Source organism: Enhydra lutris, unplaced genomic scaffold (genome assembly GCF_002288905.1).
Source record: "Enhydra lutris kenyoni isolate GAN:26980312 unplaced genomic scaffold, ASM228890v2 scaffoldscaffold82, whole genome shotgun sequence".
Classification (NCBI taxonomy): Eukaryota; Metazoa; Chordata; class Mammalia; order Carnivora; family Mustelidae; genus Enhydra; species Enhydra lutris.
In genome coordinates this window covers 5,103,467-5,125,600 of record NW_019154166.1, presented here as the reverse complement: position 1 = coordinate 5,125,600, position 22,134 = coordinate 5,103,467, and the positions used below count along the sequence as shown (strand labels likewise).

At 53.1% G+C, this 22,134-nt stretch overlaps 1 protein-coding gene across 1 annotated transcript in view; it reads right to left on the bottom strand.

Annotated features, from left to right (window-relative positions):
- LOC111161094 (shisa family member 6) overlaps window positions 1–22,134 on the bottom strand; it is a 280,061-nt gene that overhangs the window by 251,753 nt on the left and 6,174 nt on the right. Inside the window, exon 5 of the mRNA XM_022524577.1 lies at window positions 21,499–22,115. Coding sequence (XP_022380285.1) covers window positions 21,499–22,115 — 617 coding nt within the window. The remainder of the gene's footprint in view (window positions 1–21,498; window positions 22,116–22,134) is intronic.

Genomic DNA, 22,134 nt, shown 5'->3' with positions numbered 1-22,134 from the left:
GTATTCAATTTATATCACATGAGCCCTTTCAAAATGGCTACCCAAACACCACCCCCCCCATGCCAGGCAGATACGTGCACAGCTGGCCAGCATGACGTCCCCACAGGGAAGGGCTGCCATCGGTGGCCTCATCTCCAGCAGCAGTTATGAATAACATGGGCACGATCGCCCCTTTGAGAAACACACACCGTGTAGCATGTACTGTGTACTGGGGACCCAACACACAGATCTCGCATCAAAGAAAAGTGTGATCTGCGGGGTTCCTGGAGGCTCCGTCAGTGAAGGGGCTGCCTTCGGCTTGGGTCATGATCTCGGGGTTCTGGGTTCTAGCCCCCTGCTTCATCTCTCAGTGGGGAGCCTGCTTCTGCCCTCCCCCCACCACTCGTGCTTATTCTCTCTCTCTCTCAAATAAATACAAAATCTTTAAGAAGACAATGAATGAAAGGTGTGATGTAACCGCAAAGACAGGACGTACAGATAACAAGGTAAACACCCGACCACGTGGACGGTGCGGACAGTGATCTCAGCTGGAGCCGCAAAGAGGCAACGATTACAAACAGGAAGAGGAAAATACACCAACAAGGAGAGGAAGAAACAGGGATGCACAGAGCGGCTGCTGCAGCTGAAGCGGCCCAGCCCCTCCACAAGAGACCCAGCTACCCTGACTTCGAGCAACTCATAGTCACGCAACATGTCCCTTCAACCACCAAACGTGCATTCATGGCGGGCCCAGTGGGCACGTGTCACCTCAGAGCCAGAGGCAAACAGGACACAGTTCCCATCACCGAAGGGCTCACAGTTTCGGCGAAATCGCTCTGCCCCCTGGTTTCAGACGGGACTCGCTTGGCGGGGGTGCCGTGTGACCACCGTTCACGGAAAAAAACCGACACAGGCAGGGGTAGTCTGAGGCTGCAGAGGCGAGTGTGGACAAGCTATAGGAGACCCCCACCTCCCGGAGAAGGAAGGCCGTCTCAGGACCACGTCTCCAGTTCTGAGTGTACCCCTGTTCTGCACAAGCTAGGCAGGGACTCTTCTGGCTACTGGGGGGTCCCTGAAGTGCGGGCAAGCCGCCGCACCACCAGCCCCCCCACAACCAGCGCAGCCCACCCCCAGCTTCGTTCACACCGGGACTCCAACACCCGGCACCCGCGCCCTCGCAGTCTAAAAGCGTGTCTGAGAGTGAATTGTTGCCTTCCATTATGTTGCCTCTGACATGCTGAACCTTCCAAGGAGGAGAGCATCAACCTGGCAATCTTATCATTTGCTACCATTCATCCAGCAATTTCAGATGTTCCAAACGCTCTCCTCTGGCTGGTGTTCTCCTCCCTCCAGCTGAAAAGGGAGGAACAGATGCATGTCAGCACCCCGCTGTTCACGGGGAGGGGCCAAGTGGAGAGGGAGAACACAGGAGCTCACCAGGCTGGGGAAGGAGGTTCCGGCAGACCCGGGGTCCGGGTCAGAGACCCGACATTCAGGGTCTGAGAAGCCCGCACCGCCCTGAAAGGTCCAGAGATCTGGGTCCTAATCCCAAATGAGCTGTCCAACTTTGGGCAGCTCTGCTGACCTCAAAAACGGAAATTTAATCTTTTCTCCCCCATCAGCGAAACAAAGGGTTTAGACTACCATGACCCTTCTGGTGAGATCTCTTCGAATTCCAACGTGTTATAAATATTTTCTGTATTTCTGTCACCACACATCTATGCAAGGTATCCTGTGTTCCTGCATTCCTCCGGCTAACAAAGACACTTTGCTACCATGTTCCCATGGTAAGGAAACAGGGAGCTTGAAAGTTATAACAGAAATATAGGCCAATGGACTAGAACCGAGAGCCCAGAAATAAAACTTCTATGTCTATGGCCAATTGATTTTCAACAAGGTGCCAAGACCACTCAATGAGGGAAGAGCAGTTTCCTCTACAAATAGTGCTGGGACAAGTGGAAAGCCACATGCCACAGAATGAAGTTGGACCCTTCATTCACACCACATGTAAAATTCACTCAAAGTGGATCACAGAGCTAAATATTGGATCCAAAACTACAAACTCTTTGAAGAAAGTATAAAAGTACATCTTTGTGACCTGAGGTTTGGCAGTGGTTTCATATATGTGACACTAAAATCACAAGGAAGCAAAGAAAAAAGCAGAAATCCTGGACTCCGCCAAAATAAAAATCATGCCTGCATCCAAGGGTATGATCCAGAAAAGGCAACACGACCATCAAGGAAATGGGAGAGGGGCACCTGGGTGGCTCAGTGGGTTAAGCCTCTGCCTTCGGCTCAGGTCATGATCTCAGGGTCCCGGGATCGAGCCCCACATCGGGCTCTCTGCTCAGCGGGGAGCCTGCTTCCTTCTCCCTCTCTCTCTGCCTGCCTCTCTGCCTACTTGTGATCTCCGTCTGTCAAATAAATAAATAAAATCTTTAAAAAAAGAAAATGGGAGAAAATATTTATAAATCATATGTCTGAAAGGAGACTTATATCCAGAATATGTAAAGAACTCTTACAACTCAATAATAAAAAACAACACAAGATCCAGCTTAAATATGGAGGGAGGATAGAAAAGACATTTCTCCCAAGAAGGTGCATGTGAAAAGCAGCTCTGTGTCATTAGTCATCAGGGAAATGCAAATCAAAACCATGAGAAGACGGTCGTCCAAATCTACTTAAAGAGCTCTCACCAAGAAGTTGGACAATACCAAATGTTGGCAAGGCGGTGAACTGGGAGCCTTCACTCATGGCTGCTGGGGAAGGTAAGAGGGTGCAGGCCTTTTGGTAAAGGGTTGGGCAATCCCTCAAAAGGTTAAACATAGAGTCACCCTACAGACCAGCAATTCCACTCCTAGGTAGAGACCCAGCAGAAATGAAAACGCATGTCCACACAGCACCTGACTATGAAGGTTCCTAGCAGCATTACCAATAATCACTGGAAGATGGGAACAGCCCAGAAGTCCACTGACGGATGAAAGGAAAAACAAAATGTAGAATACTCAGACAATGGGTTATTTACTCTGCCTTTTTTTTTTTTTTTTTTTTTTTTAGATTTCATTTATTTATTTGAGAGAGAGCAAACATGAACAGGGGTCAGAGAGAGAGGGAGAAGCAGGCTGAGCAGGGAGCCCGAGGTGGGACTCAATCCCAGGACCCCGGGATCACGACCCCAGCCAAAGGCAGATGCTTAACCGACTGAGCCACCCAGTGGCTTAGTCCCTTATTCAGCCTGAAAAAGCAATGATGTCCCAGCAGATACCGTGAAACCATTGCGCTAAGTGAAAGGCGGCAGTCAGCGAAGACCATGAGTTATGGGATTCTGTTTACAGAACATGTCCAGGTTAGGCAGACCCACAGAGACGGAAAGCAGATTTGCAGTGACCAGGGACTGGGGGAGGGGGAAAGTGAAGAGTGATTGCTCATAGGTTCGGGGTTTCCTCTGGGGGAGATGAACATGTTCTCAAAGGCTAGCTAGACCACTCGGCGGGGAGGGGGACATCCAGAAAACACCAAACTGTGCACTCTAAAATGGAACGATGAATTCTATGGCAGGTGCATTACATTTCAAAAAAGCTGGTATTCCAAAAAAAAATAAAGTATATATTAATTTTCTGTTTCTTGCCTCTCAAGTTTTTATAAAGACTCCCACCCCTCTGGTGCCTGTGAAGGAGGACAGGGTCTTGTGGTGAAGTCCACGACGTTGGGGAGGCCAAGACTGAGCCTCCATCCGGGCTTCTCCATGGTGATTCTGTCCCTCCCCCGCCCCCCAGGAGGGGGCATTTGGCAACATCCAGAGACATTTTTGGCAGTCACGCCTGGGAAGGGCAGTGCTCTTGGCTTCCAGTGAGCAGAGGCCAAGGACGTTGCTAAACATCCCACGACACCCAGGCCAGCCCCTATAACAAAGAAGGACCACGGCCCTAAGTGTCAGCAGTGGCGAGGTTAAGAGGCCCTGAGCTACCTCCAGACAGCAACAGGGGAAGCCAGGCTTTGATTCAGGCTCAGGGCAATCCAGCTCCCCAGATACCTAGTGAGCAGCCCGCACCAGGATCAGACACAGGGCTGGCCCGGAGATACCGAAGGGGATGTCCCCGAGGAGGGGGCCTGTGTGTTGGGACCTGGGCTGCACGCTGCCCAGAGAAAGGCGTGGAGATTGGGCCTGTCCCCACCGCTTTCGGCTCCCATTCCAGTTTCCGAGGAGATTGGCCCTGGGGCTCATCAGGCAAGGAGAGGATGCAGCAGAGATGTGATTTTCGAGCGGAGCTCCCCTCTGGAAGGCCGGGGAGGCCCTTGACACCCGTCCCCTAAGAAGCCCTGCAGGACGCAGGCTCTGTGGACTCAGGGGTGGAGGGAAGACACTTTGCCGGAGACCATCAGGCTCAGTGCACAGCGCTGTGCTTGGGTCTGGCTTGTGGCCAGAGAAGGAGTTTAAACTGGGGTACAGCGAGGCCATCTCCTCGTGAAGACAGTGACTTGCCCTGTATCCTTTCCAGATGCCGGCTTGGCTGGGCTGAGCCGGGCGGCATGGCCAAGGGGGAGAGACGCACTAGAGGTGTTCCTAAAGAGGCAGGCTTGCCCTGTGTGGTCCCTAATGAGAAACACGCCAGCCAGGGCCATGCTCCTGGGCCCCCCACCTTCTGGCAAGGGGAGAGGTGGCCCTAATTCCTAGGCGGTGTCCTTAGGAGTGGTGCCCTCAGGCAGCTGCCCTCATAGCCCCTTGCCTCAGCCCCCCAGCCCGTGACCTCCCTTCCTTGCTCCCGTCCCTCTGCTGCTCTCCATCTTCCATCCCCTTCTCCCCAGGGTCTTGATAAATATTATTCTAATTCTGAAACGTGCCATTCCAGTCCCACCTCATTAATCTGGATGTGCCCCAGGAAATGGGTTAGGGCCTGAGCTATTTTCCAACCACGGGAAAGAAAATCGGTCAGGGAGGGATGGGGAGGCGGGGCTTACAAGAAGAGAGTGGGCAGCCCTTTCCAGGTCCGAGAGGGGGGCAGAAGGGAGGAGAGGACAGAGGGGGACAGGCGGACAGAGGAGGGGAGAGATAGGACGAAGGAGGGCAGACAGTAAGGCAGGGACTCAGAGCCACAGAGAGGCAGTGGGGAGGCAGAGACTGGGCTGGAGAGAAAGGGATACGGACAGACAAGGGGACAGAACTGGGCAGGGACAAGAAGGTGGAGGGAGGACAGGGGGAGTGAGGAACAAAAAGAAATTCAGAGAAATCGCTCAGAAATGACTCAGAAGGTAAGGGAGGGGGAGGGGCTCAGACAGGGGAGGAGCAGTGGGAACAGGATAGGGCCAGGCCAGCAAGGACAGAGGGGGCTTCCCACCCAAGGACGAACCCCCCCCCCGCGCCCCCTGGCCCCCTACAAGCTTCTCATTTAAGGACCTGAAGAGTCTTGGGGGTGGCTGGCTGGCCCAGCTGGTGGGACACGGGACTCCTGATCTCAGGGTCGTGAATTCGAGTCCCACGTTGAGCATAGAGTTTACATAATAAAATAATAATAATAATAATAATAATAATAAAATTTTTTAAAAAAAGAACTTGAAGAATCTTGCTAATCATCCCAACCTCCCCGCCGCCCACCCCACCCCCGCCACATTTGCTGCCATATCCGGGTAAGTCTAACAAAAGCATGCTTTTTTGCCTGAATTGCCCGGATTGTGGCCTTGGCTCGCCACTCCCTCTGGCACATGGATTCCGTGGCTTTCCTGGATGCGTGGTGAGCAGGGGAGAGTAAATTAACTGGGCAGCAAGTCGGAGCAGGGCAAACCGTCGTATATGAGCATTCCGGCCAGGAACCTTCAGGGGTCCTCGGGAGCCACTGCGTGTGTCTTCACCATCTGCATCACTGAGACACCCCTGCACGTCTGTGCCCCGCTAACCCGGTCCTACATGCCCTCGCCTGCCTGATCGGCCGTGACACCCCCTCGAAGCCTGCGTGACCTCGGCAGGCAGTACTGCCCTGATTTTTAACCCAGAACTGAGGCTTGGACGGATTCTAGGGCTGGGACGTGATGGAAGAGAAATTCAAATTGGGGGCGCGGGACCTGAGTCTGGGTGTTCTTCTGCTCACTGGGACCGCGGCCTGTGTTGATCTCTCTGCCCTGTGCTGGGTCCGCTTGCACCAGTGAGTCCGTCGGGTCTCTCCCCCTGGGTCTACCAACTTAGCAAATGCCAGCTAACATCTGGGCACGGAGAAACAATCAGTAAGTGAACGATTTGGGTCAAGACTCCGGATTCACCTGCTTAAAAACCTTGACTAATAACGCCAGCGATCCCAAGGAAATGGAAGTGTGTCTGAACACCCCAAGTGTTGAGTTGTCTGGACACCGGTGACCAGGCCTGGTCAACATTTTGACGGGCTGCCACCTGCATTCGGGAGACATGGACTCTTTCTAAAAAGGGCACGTGGTTCCCCTTGACAAGAGAGAAATAAAACCTTCGTAGCCTTTGCTTCATAACCTTGCCTGCTTGGGAAAGTCAGCAGGAACTCAAAGACTTAGGAAATGGACCACTATCATTGACTGAGGGATGACTATGTACCAGACACCCATGCTAAACTCTTACACCCCCCCTATCCTCCAACCCTCAAAACAACATGATTTGGGAGACGCTATCGGAGCCATAACTAACTGCTGGGAATACTAAGACTTTGCAAGGCTAGCCATATGGCCCAACGGCACACAACTAGGAGGTGGTAAATCCAGATTCTACCCATGGGTAGGTGAAGAGACAGAGGCTTCCTTTAAACCACCAGATTATCCATTCATCCATTCATTCATGCATATGCTCGTCCACCCACCCGTCCCTCCATCCACCTAGTCACATGATTTTCCACCTAACACATCCCTCCAAGGGTCTCTGAACCCAAGGTTGTAGGAGTGCTCAATGGTTAGCGGAAAAATTGGCCCAAACAGAAGCCAGCTCCCTCTCGGCTACCCATTTCTAGTGACCTCTGTGAGTCATCGACACCAGCAGCCAGAATGTTTTTACGTTGTTTTTAGAGGGCAACTGTTTTGTCCCACTGAGTCCTGAGGAGAGCACCAACATAGTTTCTTAGAACCCTTGCTCTGCACAAGGTCCTAGTGAGGAGGTAGTCTTGCTCTACCAAACCCTTGTCCTCCTACCCAGCACTCAGTCCCTGGACTCCGTGGAGTTTCTTTCTCGGGAGTTCCGAGCCCCCTAAATGCCACGGATGGGAGAAACTAAGTTCACGTAGTGTCCAGTAAGCTTTTCTCTGCCAAGGACAAGGCAAGCTGGCTCGTTTCAACCCCTAACTGTGTCTTTTCGCTTTCCGGAGGGAGAAGGAAGACATTTCTGCTGTTGGATAGGTGTGGTAAAAGGCCAAACGGATCAACTGCTCCATGAATAAGCTATTCTGGTTAATGCTCTTACTCCTGAGGACTAATGAAAACGCTCTTGATCTTGAAGAATTTTCTAAAAGCATTCCTGCCTAATTAAGTAGAATATACTGAATATAATTAATATATTTTTTTAAAAGAATGCAAGTTTCTTCCATGAGAGGGCCAGCAGCCTAATCTTTAGCTCTCTTTGGAGAACACTAAGCAAAATGCAGATTATTCTAGGAAAACACAGTTATTTGTGTAAAAACTGCAGGATGAACCATGAAAGGTTGTTTTTATTCTTTTTCTTTTTCTTTTTCCCTCCTTAAGTAAACCTCTGACGGCTCCTTTTGTATTTCTCCTAGAAGTAGAATGCAGATATTCTAATCTGGTTAAATCCAATATTCTGGTTATCTGAGTCCCAGAGAACAGAGCTTTTGCGGGATGCTGGGAAGAGCAAGTGTCCTCTGTAACTTCCTCCTCCTACCTGTTTCCTGGGCAGTCGGCGTGCCTTTAATTCTCCAAAACACGCGCTCCGGACAATCAAAGTGAATATATTTTTAATAAACACCGGCCGAGGAGAATGGCTTCATTTAGTTCTTATTTCTGGTTCTCTCACAGTCCACTTGAAAAACACAGCTGCTAGCTTTGTGTCTGCACGAGACCGCTCTCCTCATACAGAGAGGCTCCAAATGGGTGTGGAGATCTCCTTTGTTGTGGTAACAATGTTTGCGCATCTGCACTGAGCTGTTCTGGGGGTCTGAGTTGTCCCCGGGCACAATGGGAATTCATCGTGGCCAGTGAACACCGCGGGACCCAGGGAGGGAAGGCTCGGCCGGTCTGCTTTGCTTTCCAGGTAAGCTGGCCACGTTGCTCCATCCCGACAGGCACCTGTCTGGGGGCTGTGACGTGATGGTTAGCCCTGAGCCAGCTGGAGCACAGACATGCCTCCTCTGGCCGCCCCCCCCCGCCCCCGTCTGCCCCTCACAGTATGCCCACCACACTCTGCATTCCTGGCCTCATGAATCATGTGAAAATTTACCCGGGAGTGGAAAATGGGGCAGCATCAACACCATGCCTAGACTTTCTACAAACATCTGGATCATCCGAGAACAAATCCAAGAGCTCGATGGGTTGAGGGCGTCTACCACTTCGAACTGGGGGCAAACAAAAATGCTCCCAAGATTTGTCAGCGTAGCAGTGGACAGGCAGGTGACACAGGAATTCATACATGTACCCGCCACCGGGGTTTTCCTTTTGTTATCTCGGCGTCCTTCTCTCGACGTGCCATAGGTGCGTGAACCGAAATCCAGGGCTGAGACCAAAGGAAGGTGGGGCAGCCTATCATGGGGGTCCTGCAGCCAGAGTTCCCGGGCGGGAATGCTGACCACTTAGTATGCTGACAACCACCAGCTACGTAGGTGCCCTGCGGTTCTGTTTCCTCATTGAAAAAATAAAGCTGAAATAATAAAACCAAAAAGAAAGTCTACCTCTTCTGAGTTATCGCAGAGATTAAATGAGTTAATATTCATAGAGCACTTCAGACAGAACCCGGCAACCGGGAAGCACTATATAAATATTTGAATAATAAATAAATCCGGCGACAACCTCCTCGTGTATGCTCAGGCACAGCCCACAGGAGCACAGCAGAAGTAAGGATGGAAGAGGGGCTTCCCGGAGGCCTGCGTCCACAGTGCCAGATGGGCCAAACTCTGGCACACAACGGCCACGGGTCATCCTGGAAGGGACCACCCACGTCCCATCTTTTCCAATCAGGCCTCAGGACAGGCACGCGTCTGGTCACACAGCTGTGTTCCCTGAACCCTGAACCTGGCCTCTGACAGCCAAAGTGCAAGGAAGAGTGTCAGTTCCTCTCCGCGAGGCCGTCACCAGCTGTGTTTCCGATAGACTGGGAGGAAGCTCTGAGATAGAGCTCAGCTGAAAAGCAAGGAGTTTTACTTTGTGAGCAAAACAAATCAAGACTCCAGCGGGGCCTAAAAGAGCAAACGCATCACACTAGCCAGGGAGAAGTTTGCTGCAAAGGATTCAGCTGGGCTGTTTTTGTTTTTCGTTCTTCCTATTTCCCTTTTCCTTCCTTCCTTTCTTCTTTAAGGAAAAAAAAAAAAGTATAAACATGACTGGCACTTCCAAACTCAACTATCTTCGCATCGACAGAACCATCAGAAGAGTGGGGTCCACGTAGAGACCACCCAACGTCCTCCCCATTTTCATTACTTACGCCAGCCCTTCGTTCAACCCCATTAAGTAAGCACCTGCCTGTGCCAGGCACTGCTCCAGGCATAAAATACAGGTGTGAACAAGACAAGCAAACACACGTTTCGTCCTGATATCCTGGTCGGGGAGACGGACAGATGCCTAGCCCTGGAGACCCACCAATTTCCCAAAAGGAATCTTCAGATGTTTGCAAGGCACCCAAATGACCGAGACCTGCATGTTGCTGGGGAAAATGTCACCTGGGGGTTCTGCTAGAGATTTATAAGCCCATTTTGATGTGAACCGCCCTCGCACGGGTACAAACACTTGAATGCATGTCCCATGAGGAAGAGACTCGTAGCTAGGGATATTTATCCAAGGAAAAGGGAGACTGAAGGGGGCATGCCCTTGCCATCTCCATAGAGAAAGAAGACTTCTTGTCTTCCAGAAGAAAGGATACATTTCCTATGGGTTGTTCCACTGGAGACGCCTCATGCCAAGAAGTCGATGTTGGCTCCCCATAAGAATTAACGAGAATTACGTCCTCAGAACCTAATGGATCACTCCAGGAACAGAGGGAGCCCAGGTCTCGATGCACATGTATGTGAGGACCAAAAGAGCTCCCAAGTCCCCTTCACCCAAGAGATGGTGTGAGCTTAAGATGCTAAAGTCAAGCCATCACACCATTCTTACCTGAAGGGAGTGTACAAGGAAAATGCATTTTCTCCCAGGACATTTGATGTACGGATGTACATTCTGCTTGCCTCAACCTCCCGGGTGGCTGAGACCAGAATGGGGCCAGAGAAGAACACAGCTCCACAACTTGGTGGCCCCCATCCCACAGCCAGCTGACAGACCAAAGTCTGTCAGGTCAGGGCCAAGGGACTCACCCAAGGGCATGGCGACAGAAAGTGACCCAAGGTGGGATTAGCCTGCCTCTTATCTCAGCTCCCAGGAAACCCTGGGTTCCTAACCCCCCGTGTCCAGGGGCTCATCCCAGGGCAAGAGGGAATGAGGAGAACCTTCTGGGTTGTGGGAGGACCCACTGCAGAGTTTGCAACGCCGAAAGAGAGAGAGTTTCCAGATTCTAAAAACTCAGGGCAATACAAAGAAAAAAAAAAAAAAAAGAAACAACAAGAGGGGCAATTAGCAGGAGCCCCCCGGAGGGAATTAAAAAGGGAATTTGAAGCAGTCTATGGTCAAGCATCCCCAATATACTTAATCCCAATCAGTCAAACAGGCATGGAAATTCAAAAACACTTTAAAGGAAATGCATTCTTACTAATTCCTGGGCCATTGCAAGATTACAAACTAGGCTAGGAAAAACAACAACAAAACAAAACCCAAAAAATTGATCTTTGTGGAGCTGGAGAGCTACTTCATTGAATAGATAAGAATGATTGGTAATTAGCAGGCCAACCGTCTAGGAAGAGCCTGCTTGAAAAATCTGTACTACCGCATGGTCTCTGTGCCCTGCGCAATCTTTGCAGTCTTGTCTGAGCTATTAATCTGTTCATTACAGATTTTTATCAGATAGAGGAAAGAAAAACAACGTCACCCAGGTCCGATTTGGATACACGCGGAATTAGCAGAGTCTCAGTCGAAGCCGTTTAATGAAGTTACAGCAGGACGAGTTCAAGAAGGAGAGCTGGAGGGAGAGAGAGCAAAGGGACCCAACCCAACAGAAGTGAAGGGGGATCCAAAAAAGCAGGACAGGTAGGAGAAATGCATCATCCCCTGGGAAAGTTCGAGCAAACTTCTCGGGATGCAGTCAAAAAAGACACAGAGGGCCGGCTGTTAGTTCAATCAGGAAGAAACCTGATTCTTCCACGGGGCCCCAGGCAGCCCCAGTGCCTGGGAGGCGGGGACTGACGCCCATTCTTACCCAACCCCTAGGGATGACAGCAAGGGTCTGCAGTCCCAAGACCTCCAAAGGGAGGGGATGGGTGAGCTCTGGAACCCACGCTCAGGCACCACTTAAAATTAACAGCCACTCCCCCACAAGCCCTCTTGGGTTCAAATCCCTCCTCACTGGGGCAGCAAGACCAAAGGAAGATCCAAGAGGGGACACGGTGGAAAGCATCCTTCCCAGAAGAGGACATTTGGCTAAGGGAGCCGCGAATATGTCCAGAGGACAGATGTCCTAAGTAATGAGACTTTAATACCGGAGCTAATGGGAACAGTACACAAGACCAAATGCCAAAAAAGCAAGGAATAATGAGTGTTTGGGAAGCCTGCAGAAAGCAGTGACTCCTCTCTCCCAAACGCCCGGGGAGCAGGGCCAAGGTTGTAGCCACCCAGCACCTGGTTGGAACTTGGCCTCCATGGTCTCGAGGTGGGGACAGTGGGCGTGAGCAAGGAGGAACAAGTGTTCTCCTGTTCCTCTGACCCGAATGGGTCTGAGCCAGGATGGGGACTGGAAACAGTGTCCAGGAAACTTCGTCTCCCTGGAGAAAGCTAGGGAAATTGTTCCTACACCCACCCTCAGTCGGGTGAGTACCCCCCTCCATCAGGGACCCTGCCCTGGGCGCCACAGGCCAGGGAGTGTGAGCCGCACAACTGACCACCACCACGGCCGTGACCACCACCACTGACCAGGACAACAGAAGTTTGGGAATAAAGGCCAGGGCGCTGAGGGCTCCCCGGGGTGTCTTCCTTCAAGCATGCCTTTCTGGACAGGGGACTCCAGGTCACAAGAAGCAGAGAAACACCTGATAAGAAGGAGGAATTAGGAGACCCGGCTGGGAGACTTAAAACAGGGAAAGCGCAGGACCAGAGCGGCAAGCAGCAGTGAGTCGGGCAAAACTCTGCCTGGTGTGCCCTGTGCTACGTATTATAAATGGGGCAGGGAGGGGGCAGTGACAAATGGAACTGCTTGGGAGCTGCAGGTCCCGGTAATTAGAACTGGGAATGGCCCGAGGTCCATCCCCTCGCCCCCAGATCACTTCCTCTCCCCAGCGCCTCTATTACTCTTCAGAGCTGGACTCGTGCAGAACTGCCCTGGGGTTGGGGGGGGGGAGCCGGGCTGGGGGGGAGGATGGGTTTCTGCCAATAACGGTAAAGGATTGTTGTTTTTGTTGTTGGCGTTCCTCCATGGAATCGGGGTGTTTTGCTTCACTTTTGTTTTTACGCATTTTCTTTGTGTTGCCTTCACCATCGTCCGCCAACGTGATCCATTCTTGAAAACAAGGCTTTGCACTGCCCTGGTGGCCTCAGGCCCTGCAGGCAATGCAAGTGAGGCCACCAGCCCGGTTCTGTGGCACCCCGATCTGCAGGGCATGAGAAATGCCCTCATTTCTCACCACGATAACCCGTGCCAGGGCACGGTAAGAGGCCTCTTTGCTTTCTCAAGGAATCGGAGCATCACTGACCCGTTTACATCTGGGGCGGTGGGAGCCAGCTGCCCCCCGCCCCCCATGGAGATAGAGACTGGCCATGTTCTAGCTGTGTGACCTTAGGCAAGTTACTAAGCCTCTCTGAGCTGATTTCCTCCTCCGTGCAATGGGCACTTATCCCCAGAGGGTGAAGGAAGGATGCAGTGAGACAGTTTATGTCCAGTACATAGCAGGGTTCCGGGCACAGAGGAAGCCCTGGAGACTGAGAGCTCTGGTCAGCCTCTCCCTACCACCCTCCCTGTTTCATCCAGGTGACCTTCAGCCGTCTGGCCCTCCTCAAGGCTGGCTTTCTGCAGACGCACAGAAGACGGAGTTGTGTAAGCTTCCGGGAAACAGACCTTCTCCCATCTTCACCTTTGAACAGAGGAAGGGGGCTTCCCAGCCACAGAGCAGGGCTGATCCCCCAGGGTCCAACAAGAGTGCCCATTAGGGGGTGTGCGGGGACCAGAGGCTGTGCCCTGGTGCGCACGCTCTCTGGGAGAAGGGGCCAGGGGGAGTGCAGTTCATGTAGGAATCCACGCGCCATGGTCAGGGGCAGCCCCACCTCCCTGCACGTGCAAACACTTCCACCTGTCCAAGGGCTGTGTGGCCCCAGCAGGGACTTGACGCAAACGCCAGATCGCGGAGGTGATGGCATCCACACGGACAGACGGGAGGGCGCAGAGACCCTCCAGCTCTGACCCCAAGCCCGGCTGCACGCATCCCCAAGAATTTGGGTCCCTCTACCCTCAGAATCAAATTAAAAATCTAAATTGAGTAGTCTACTTATCTCATGAAAAAATGTGGGACATTCTTTTTTTTTGGTTCTCCCTCTCTGAGCAGTTATTTGAACTTTCTTCCCTGCATGTTCGAGTGCTTTCTTTCCCCAGGGCCTCCACTGTCTGCTGGGACATGCTGATAGGACATGAGGCTGATTTGGGGAAGGCTGGTCATACCCTCCTGCATGCAGCGTGGTCTCTGCAAAGTGGCCCCCATGGCCACCGGGCTCGGCTTTCCAAGGCTGCCGTTCCTTACTGGAACACCTCCTCTGGGCCCGGCCTCTGGGGACAGCGGCCACGAGGCTCCCAGGAGGGCAGGTCTCATTACTGGAGGCGCCCTTTGTGTCTGCGAATGACTGGCCGATCACCAACTCCATTCATCGGCCTCAGCCCGGTGACTCATCGCTGCTTACAAGAATCACATCTACCCTAAGAGGATAAAAATCTGTGCCGTTTCGGAGAGTCGAGATGACATGCCTTGGGCTCCGAGAACACTTCCAGGAGGAACCGTGGCAACGGTTTTCTGGAGAAGAGGGAGCCTGGGACCTGCCAAGGTGACTGCTTGGAAGGAGGACATATTAGGATAGGGACGTCCTGGCTCTTTCAAAGTTAGGATCGGGCGCATTGTAGGAGAGGGGTCCCAAATTGCCTGCCATCAAGATGAATGTCACAGAATGGCCGGACCTAAATCTCCAGCTTCATTAGCCATCCTTCTAGAAGCTTCTCTGGACCCCTCACCTTGTATCCACTCTGTCCCTGTGGGGTCATGGCCCAGCCCTGGGAATAGGCAAGGGCTGGTAGCAGTGAGCGTGCCTCTGGGACTCACAGAGCTGTCATATATTTGGGGAGCCACCCTAGAGGACAAAGGGGAAATCCCCCCCCACATTGGGCCCACAGGGCACCTGGAGGTCTCTGGTGATCTCTGGCAAAACTGAAACTCATTGAACCTGGTAGGTCTCAGCGTTCCCCCCACCCACACACCCCATTTCTGGGAGAGAGAGAAAGCATTCAGAGCCCACATTCTGAATTACAGAGGTCGGCCCACAGTTTTGCTTGGTGGCCCTTTCCCATGGTTCACAACTTTCTGGCTTTTGTTGCACTCCCTCTCTTCCGGGCTCTGCATTCCTCGGATCCTGTTAAAGGATGGTGCTTCAATCAGGTCATCGCCCTCTGCAAAGGGACCTGGAGAAAACTGCAAGGGGACTGGGGAAGACGGACAGAAATCATTTTAGGGGATGGTCAAACTGAATGAGGAAGGACCAAAGCAATGTACGGAAAGGAGAGAGGCTAGAAGTCCATCACTCACTCCTCCAAACATCTGGGAAGTTATCTGGTTGCGACCCAGAGACAGGTGCATTAAGTGAAGCCATCATGGGTGCTCAATGCAGGAGACAGGGCTGGGCCACACCTTGTCAGGAAAGTGGGCGGGGCCCAGACCCAGCCCCGCCCTCAGCTTCCGGGTCTAGGCACCCCCCCCCCTCCACCCCCCACGCTAGCTGGGAACCCCCTGGCATTGTGATCTGGCCTCCCTGGGCATCCCCTGGCCTGTAAAATCAGGAAATTAGGCTACATGGCTGGCCTGTAATAAAAATTCTACAATTCTATAATGATGACAAAATAATAAAACATATGGTTGGCCCTTGAGCAAGGCAGGGGTTAGCGGCGACAACCCCCTCCGGCAGCTGAAAATCCAAGGATAATTTGACTCCCCCCAAAGCTTAACTACTACTAACAGCATATTGTTGAGCCCGACCTTCCCAATAATACGGCAGCCAACCCACACATATACTCTATTCTTACAGTAAACCAAGCTAGGGAGAAGAAAATGGTAAGAAAAAACCCGTTTACTGTTCTGCGCTGAATTTATTTTTAAAAAAATCTGAGGGTGCCTGGCTGACTCAGTTGGGAGAGCATGTGACTCTTGATCTCAGGGTTGTGAGTTCAAGCCTCACATCAGACGTGGAGCCTACGTTTAAAAAAAAAGCAGAATAAAACTATAAAAAAAAAAAATCTGTGTATAAGGGGACCCGCACAGTTCAAACCGGTGCTGTTCCAGGGTCAACTGTATTACTCTGCCTTTTCAGGACAATCTGGTCTCACTTCTAAAAATAAAAGAAGAACAGACAGGGGGAGCAATCATCTTGAAGGGGTGTGAAATAAGCCTGATCAAGGCCAAGGGACGGAGACCTTCTGAGGGTTTGTGGGTAAACCCCTTACACCAAGCCCTCTTCCCTGTTCCCAATACCAACGAGAAACAGGAGGTCATAGATGTGACTCAGGGAAAAACAATGGGCTGGATGGAGTTTCCCAAAACAGAGGAAAGAGAGGGAGAAAAAAAGAATCACATCAGAAGGTATTTAAAAAACAAATTAAACCCAGGTTCTAATACGGTCCCTTCCCCATCGCCCATCTGAGATATGTCACCGGCAAGCTTGCAAGGCAATTTTGTGGTTCTGCAGGATGGACGTCGTCCAGGGATAAAATCAAGATGGCAAGACAAGATGCACCTGAGTTCGCCATAATCTTTTTTTTTTTTTTTTAAGATTTTACTTATTTTATTTGACAGAGAGATCACAAGTAGGCAGAGAGGCAGGCAGAGAGAGAGGGAAGCAGACTCCCCACAGAGCAGAGAGCCCGATGTGGGGCTCGATCCCAGGACCCTGGGATCACGACCTGAGCCGAAGGCAGAGGCTTTAACCCACGGAGCCACCCAGGTGCCCAGTTCGCCATAATCTTAAAAGCAGGTTACGCAGCACGTTACACGGGGCGCGGTGGCAAAGAGGGAGGTGAGGGGGTGACATCCCACGGCCAGCGGCTGGCCGCCCCTTCCAGCCCGTGGTGGGGATTCGCACTCTATGGAAAGGCAGCCGGAAGTTAAGATCTAAGAGCAATCGATCCTGCCAGGCCCTGGAGAAATTGGGGAGTGCAAGGGGGAAGGACAAAGCCTCCTCTGGTGTAGCTCCCTTCTACTCTGGATCTTCGGTGGGCATGTCTGCCCGGGGCTGGGAAACTAACCTCTTTCCATCAGCTCGCTTCTTCAGCTGTCCAAACCCCTGGATCGGAATCAACAGCCAAATCAATCTGATCTCATTAAAAGAGGTTGAAAACAGTGAATTGGACTTTTCCTCCACCTGGGGCTTGGCAGTCTAGCACTGGGGAGAGAACTCTTGGTATCTTAGCAGCGGATTCCTCCCGAGGAACGCGCTCGGAGCCTGGGGTCAGCGGTGGGTGGGGACGGGAGACACAGGCACGTACGTGCCTTCTGGGCTGGCGCGGGGTAGGAGAGGACAAGAAGACAGCAGAGCAACAGACCAGGCGGAACTGTCAGCGCGCCAGATTCTGGAAAAGCAGTGTGCACGGCTGACCTGCTAAATCCAGAATGAACTCTGCCGCCCTTCTGTGTCCAAGGTACCACCTTACAGGCTTAGGTTATGTGGTTTGAGACATATCTCGCCCCCCAGCAGGTGACCAGGGCTCCTCCATGGAATCGAAGGCATATTCATGTGGCCCAGGACCTGGGCACCACATCTACTTCTCACCCCATTACCTCCCTCCTTTCGCCATTTTTGCCTCCTCCTGTCTTCTGGGTGTCCTTCCCTAACCCCTCTTCCATAACCTCCTTAAATTCCTTTACAATTTCCCTGCTTTCCCTGCATGCAATTTTTTTCCCCTCCAAGGCAACAGAAAACAAGCAATGTTCAGACCTTCAGTCCAAGGCAAGATTTTTTCCCCCTGTCCTTCCAACTGCTCTATTTGAAGGAAAAAACAAGTTGACTCTCTATTTAGATCAATTCATTATAGTGAGCTCGCAGTGCTCCAAGAAATGGGAGCGTTTGGGGAATGCTGGGACAATTCATTGCCTGCGGATTCGGGAAGAACATTCACGAAATCAGCCGGCAGAGGGGTCTTGCTATTGCAAAGACGCGGTCAGGCAGCAGGCAAGGGGCCTCTCTGGATTTCTAGAGGGAGAGAAGGTGGAACAGAGTGTTCTCTTGATTCCTTTAGAAACAAGCAGAGGAGCTCAAAGACAAAGGAGCCTCCCGATGGCTGTTGGGTCGCTTCCTGACACTTTTCCTTTATTGCTGGCCCCATCTGCTCAGGTTCTCCTGCCCACAACCCTGAGCATATGACCCCCCCACCCCAAATTCCTCCATCCCCTCCATTCCTGCAGAGTGGGAGGACCCAAGGCATCCCTGACTCCACCAACTACATCCATAGGTCCCTAAGAGCTCTCCGTCCCAGCTGCTAGGTAGCTACTTAAAATTAAAAAAAAAAAAAAAGGCAGACTTTCTCGCTTGGAGAGTCTCCTCTCCAGGACACTAATGAATCAACTCCGGGTGAGGAGGAGGGGACGGGTTTGAATGTGAGATGGCTCCTAGAGGGGGCCCGTTGCCTGGGCGGAAGCACTTGCCCCAGGGAGAACATCACAGCCCCTCGTTGAATAAACAGCCCCAGGAAGCAAAGCAGAAACTGCTGGGGCTAGGGGGCATGCCTGTGGTTTATGAGCTTGAACCTCAGCTGGGGGAAGGTGAACGGGGAAGGTGAGGTAGCGACCTGGGGGGGAAACAGGGCCATGGCTGGGAAAAGGTGGGCACCCCCTAGTCCAGTGTCTCCCCAGACCCAGAGCACGGCTCAGCCTTTGGTCCACCTGGCCGCCCATCTCTTCCTCCCCTCTGGGGTCCAGCTGAGCTGGTGTTGGCATCACCGGAGAGCTGAGAGTTTCCCCTACAGACACTGACTCCGCACACAGAAACAGGACAGCAGGGTCTAATCACTTCTGGAAAAGACTAAATCTGTTCTTCCCTGCGGGGGCCAGAGCAGTGAAAGGAAGCCGGGCTCCAAGGAATGTGTGCCATGGGCGAGCGGAGGGCTGGCCCGCCCGGGGACACCAGGAGGAGGCAGGTGGCTGATCTTGGGGTGGCATCCTCCTCCTCCACCCCTTCTAACCCTCCCACAAACATCCCTTAGGATGATGACCCGGTCCTCCTCCCTCGGACCCAGCCCCTGCCCACCCCGCTCCCATCTTCGGAGAGAGGATCACACTGGAATAAATCCTTCACCTTTCCAGAAAGGAAATGTCTCTGCTGAACTATTTCAAGGCATAGGGACCCACACACACAGCCCACTTCCTCTGCGGACCCCCCTGGAGAGGGTACATCCTTTCTCCTCCCCCATCCCCTCCCTAGGAAAAACTCATAAGCTAGGACTCGTTCTCTCTTCCCATTTCTCTACTCCGGTTCCCAACCAGACTCTCTGCACAGAAACCCCCCCAACCCTACCACCAGAATGACAAGCGGTGACCTCTCAAGTGTGAGCGAGTTGGGATGCGTCCTGGGAACACATCCAGGGGTTGGGGAGCAGCACCCTGCCATGTGTATGCTCAGCCTGACATACCCAGGGAGGGGAGAGGTCGAGGTGGGATGCTTTGGTGCCTGAGTTACCCAGAATTGGATGCTGAGCTTCCCACCCACCCAACCCCACCGCCCCCCCTCCCCCGCCCAGCCCAAGGTCATCATGGAGTGTCTGGAGGGAGGGCTCAGGCTCTGCCCCCTTTCCCCCAAAACAGAGACAGGCATTGTCCCTCACCGAACAGGCCCCAGTATGTTGGTTTCCAAAGCACCCAGCAGGCAAAGCTACAGCTGCTCGCAGAGAAGCTGTGAACTGAATAAAATCAGGAGGTGAATTTGAGAGAGAAACATCCCACGTTAACATCATGGTCTCAGGCTGAACTCAGCTCCCTTCCACAATTACCTTCCTTCCTGACCCCAGAGGGAAACTGCTCCAACACCATCACCAGTCCCTGAGCCTCACACCTGTACACAAACAAGTTATCCTAGTCCGGGGTTGGGGGCGTGGGCTTGCCGTGATGGGGAGGGGGAAAAACACCCCAAGGAACAGTGACACATTCAGGGTCACAAACCAGCAGAACAGAGGCCAGCACCAGCATCCAAAGACCATCACCAGTATCCTCCCAGGGGATGATAAATACATTCAATAGGGGGGTATGAGGGCAGGGTAGGGGGCAGCCCAGAAAAGAAAGAAACCAGAGCAAGGGAATGTGGGATGAGTGGCCAGGAGCCCAGGAAAAGGCACCTGGAGGTAGGCAGAGGAAGGACCGAGTACAACTGCTTCTGGAAGGTGCCTGCCCACAGGCTATGACTTTTCTGCTTTCCAAGGTGAGCCACGAGGGAGAACCCTTCACCAGACCAGACCCCAAGGAGATACAGACTGCCCGCATCCCATTTCTCACAATTCCTCCACCCATGCCCGGGACCAGCCAGGCACAGACTCACTACCTAAAAGATAAGATATTGGGGGGGGTGGGGAATGGGGGACAGTGGCCCCTTAGGGTGACGAGTGAGGAATTATACACAGGTCTGCTTTTGGAAACACACAGTTCTGATACCCAAGTATGTATGTCACTATTGAAATACCCACACGTCGTGCGTTTGACTCAATAAAACCTGCCAGGGAGTATCATCTTTTCTCAACATCTTCAAAGGAAGAAAAAAAAATCATGCCCAGAAATTTCTATCTGCCTTTCTCTCTCTTCATCAAGGTACGGCTGATTAATGTCCACAGCGGCAAGGGAAGAAGGCATTCAGGCCGAAAGAATAGAAATGAGTTTCAGCTGTGTGGTTCTGGGTGGGGGTCTGCTTGGCACACGCAGAAGCAGGACTGGTCTGGGGGAGGGGGTCCTGGTTACCCAGGCAGGGCTCACACCCCGTGCCAAAAATGGAGGCATGTCCTGGGGCAGGATTTGTTCCCTGACTCTGCTGAACCAGGTCCAGCCATTCATCATCACGAGGGGACTGGAAGCTGAGCTAACTTTGCCTCCTCTGGGTGCAACGGTCCCTGACTTGGGGAGAGAGGCTGGTTTCCTGTTCTCTGGGCTCCGACTTCCCTAAGGACTCCCTGGGAGCCAGGGCCCTGGGGTGGGAGGCAGTCAGGATGGGGCTGTGCTTTGCCATATTTCGAGCTCTTGCCATAAGTTTCCCGGGGAGGCTGCCCCCGTCACCCCCCCCCAAAAGTAAGCGGTAAAAGCTGTCCACCGGGCTTAACACAGCAAGCGTGTTAACTCAGAGCATTCTGCCAACGGGGTTTGAAAGACCAAGTCCTCCAGTCTCGGCAGGAAAATAAGCATCCCACTTGGGCAAGGAGGCAGTGAAGAGACACCATCTGCTCTTGGTCAACATGGAATGGAGAAATTTTTTACCCCTTCTTACTGGGGAAGGCGTCCCTTCCATACCACCCCCCCACCCTGTCCCCACATGGGGAACACCCAGCTTATACTAAATCACTTGATACTCCCTCCTGTAAGGTTCCAACATTGTTCACGATCCTAGACCAAAGAGGATGTGCTGGTTAGACTCAGAAAGCCAAAGCCAAGAGGAGCCTACCCCAAAGTGCCCACTTGCCCTGAAAACTGAACCCCGGACCCCACCCCATCCCCCATCCAGGGTTATGGAATTCATAAAATCCCAGGCTCAAACTTGGGGGACCCCACTGATCCTTACTCTGCCCCGTAACTCCCCTACCACCAAAGCATGCATTCTGGACTCTGAAGAAAGGGTGGAAATAAGAAAGCTGTGATTTATCTGCACATCAAGGAAGCAAGTGAGGGAGAAACTGGTCTCAGAGAGTCAGAGCGACTTGGTGGCGCCAAGTGTGAAGCAGACCGGGATGCACGTTAAGAGGGGCGAGGCTCAGCGGGAGGCTGGGGACCCGGACCCAGGGCACCTGGGGACTGGGGACCCGGGGACTGGCCCGGGCGGCCGCTCGCACGCACACTCTCTCACCTGTGGATGTTCATCTCCCGCGGAGGGCGGTGGGCCTTGTCATAGGAGACCTTGGCGAAGACGCCAGCCACGATGACGAAGGCGATAACCCCGCAGGTGATGTAGACGGTGAAGTTGGTCTTGTCCTTCTCCGGGTCGTACTTGTTCTCGGGCCCCGGCGACACCACCTTGGTGCTGGGCGTCTGCACCCACACGGGGCTCTGGTAGTTGGTGCACTGGCGCTGGTCCAGCTTCTCGTGGCGCTTCTTGCAGCAGAAGCGGTAGTAGCAGGTGCCGCAGCAGTACAGGTAGCCGCTCTCGCTGTTGTTGCACTCGAACTCCTTGTCGTACTGGCCGCTCACGTCGTAGTAGCCCCAGCACGTCTCGTAGTTGACGGCCGCGCTGGCCGCTGCCACCGCCGCCGCGGGCTGTCCCCGCCGGCTCCCCGCCTCCGGTCCGCCGGGCGCCCGGGCGGCGGTGCCGTTCAGCTCGCGGCCGCCCCTGGCCAGGGCACCCCCGGGCCGCCGGCCCCCGACGGCAGCGGCGCCGGCGCTCAGGGTCCGGTTGGCGGCGCGGCCGCGGGCGCCGCGGGCGCCGGGCAGCAGGTGCAGGGACTCCAGTGTGTTAACTCGGTTATGCTCAAAGATCGGAAGAGCG